The sequence below is a fragment of the Eimeria mitis genome, genomic scaffold (genome assembly GCF_000499745.2).
Source record: "Eimeria mitis Houghton genomic scaffold, Emh_scaff2685, whole genome shotgun sequence".
Lineage (NCBI taxonomy): Eukaryota > Apicomplexa > Conoidasida > Eucoccidiorida > Eimeriidae > Eimeria > Eimeria mitis.
Genome location: NW_013571029.1, coordinates 867 through 1,092, shown reverse-complemented (window position 1 = coordinate 1,092; position 226 = coordinate 867). Strand labels below are relative to the sequence as shown.

Here is a 226-nt window from a genome sequence, read left to right as displayed (position 1 = left end):
TCTCTCTTCGGAAATAGAAAACAAAGTAAGAAATAAAAAAAAATATATTTTTTTGTGTTTGTTGCTGCAGCAGCACGATTGGTTTCATCTGCTTCTTTGCTGCTAAAAGGAGAAGACCTTGCTGCCTGTCTCCTCCCTTCTCTGGGGTTTGCTGCCTGGCCTGAAGAGCAGAGAGAACAGCAGCAGCAGCAGCAGCAGCAGCAGCAGCAACAGCAGCAGCAGCAGC

General features: G+C 46.9%; 1 protein-coding gene across 1 annotated transcript in view; it reads left to right on the top strand.

Moving 5' to 3' along the window:
- EMH_0057300 (uncharacterized protein) overlaps positions 1-226 on the top strand; it is a gene marked incomplete at both ends in the record, with an annotated part of 1,142 nt that overhangs the window by 159 nt on the left and 757 nt on the right. The window contains one exon of the mRNA XM_013497452.1: positions 110-226. Coding sequence (XP_013352906.1) covers positions 110-226 — 117 coding nt within the window. The remainder of the gene's footprint in view (positions 1-109) is intronic.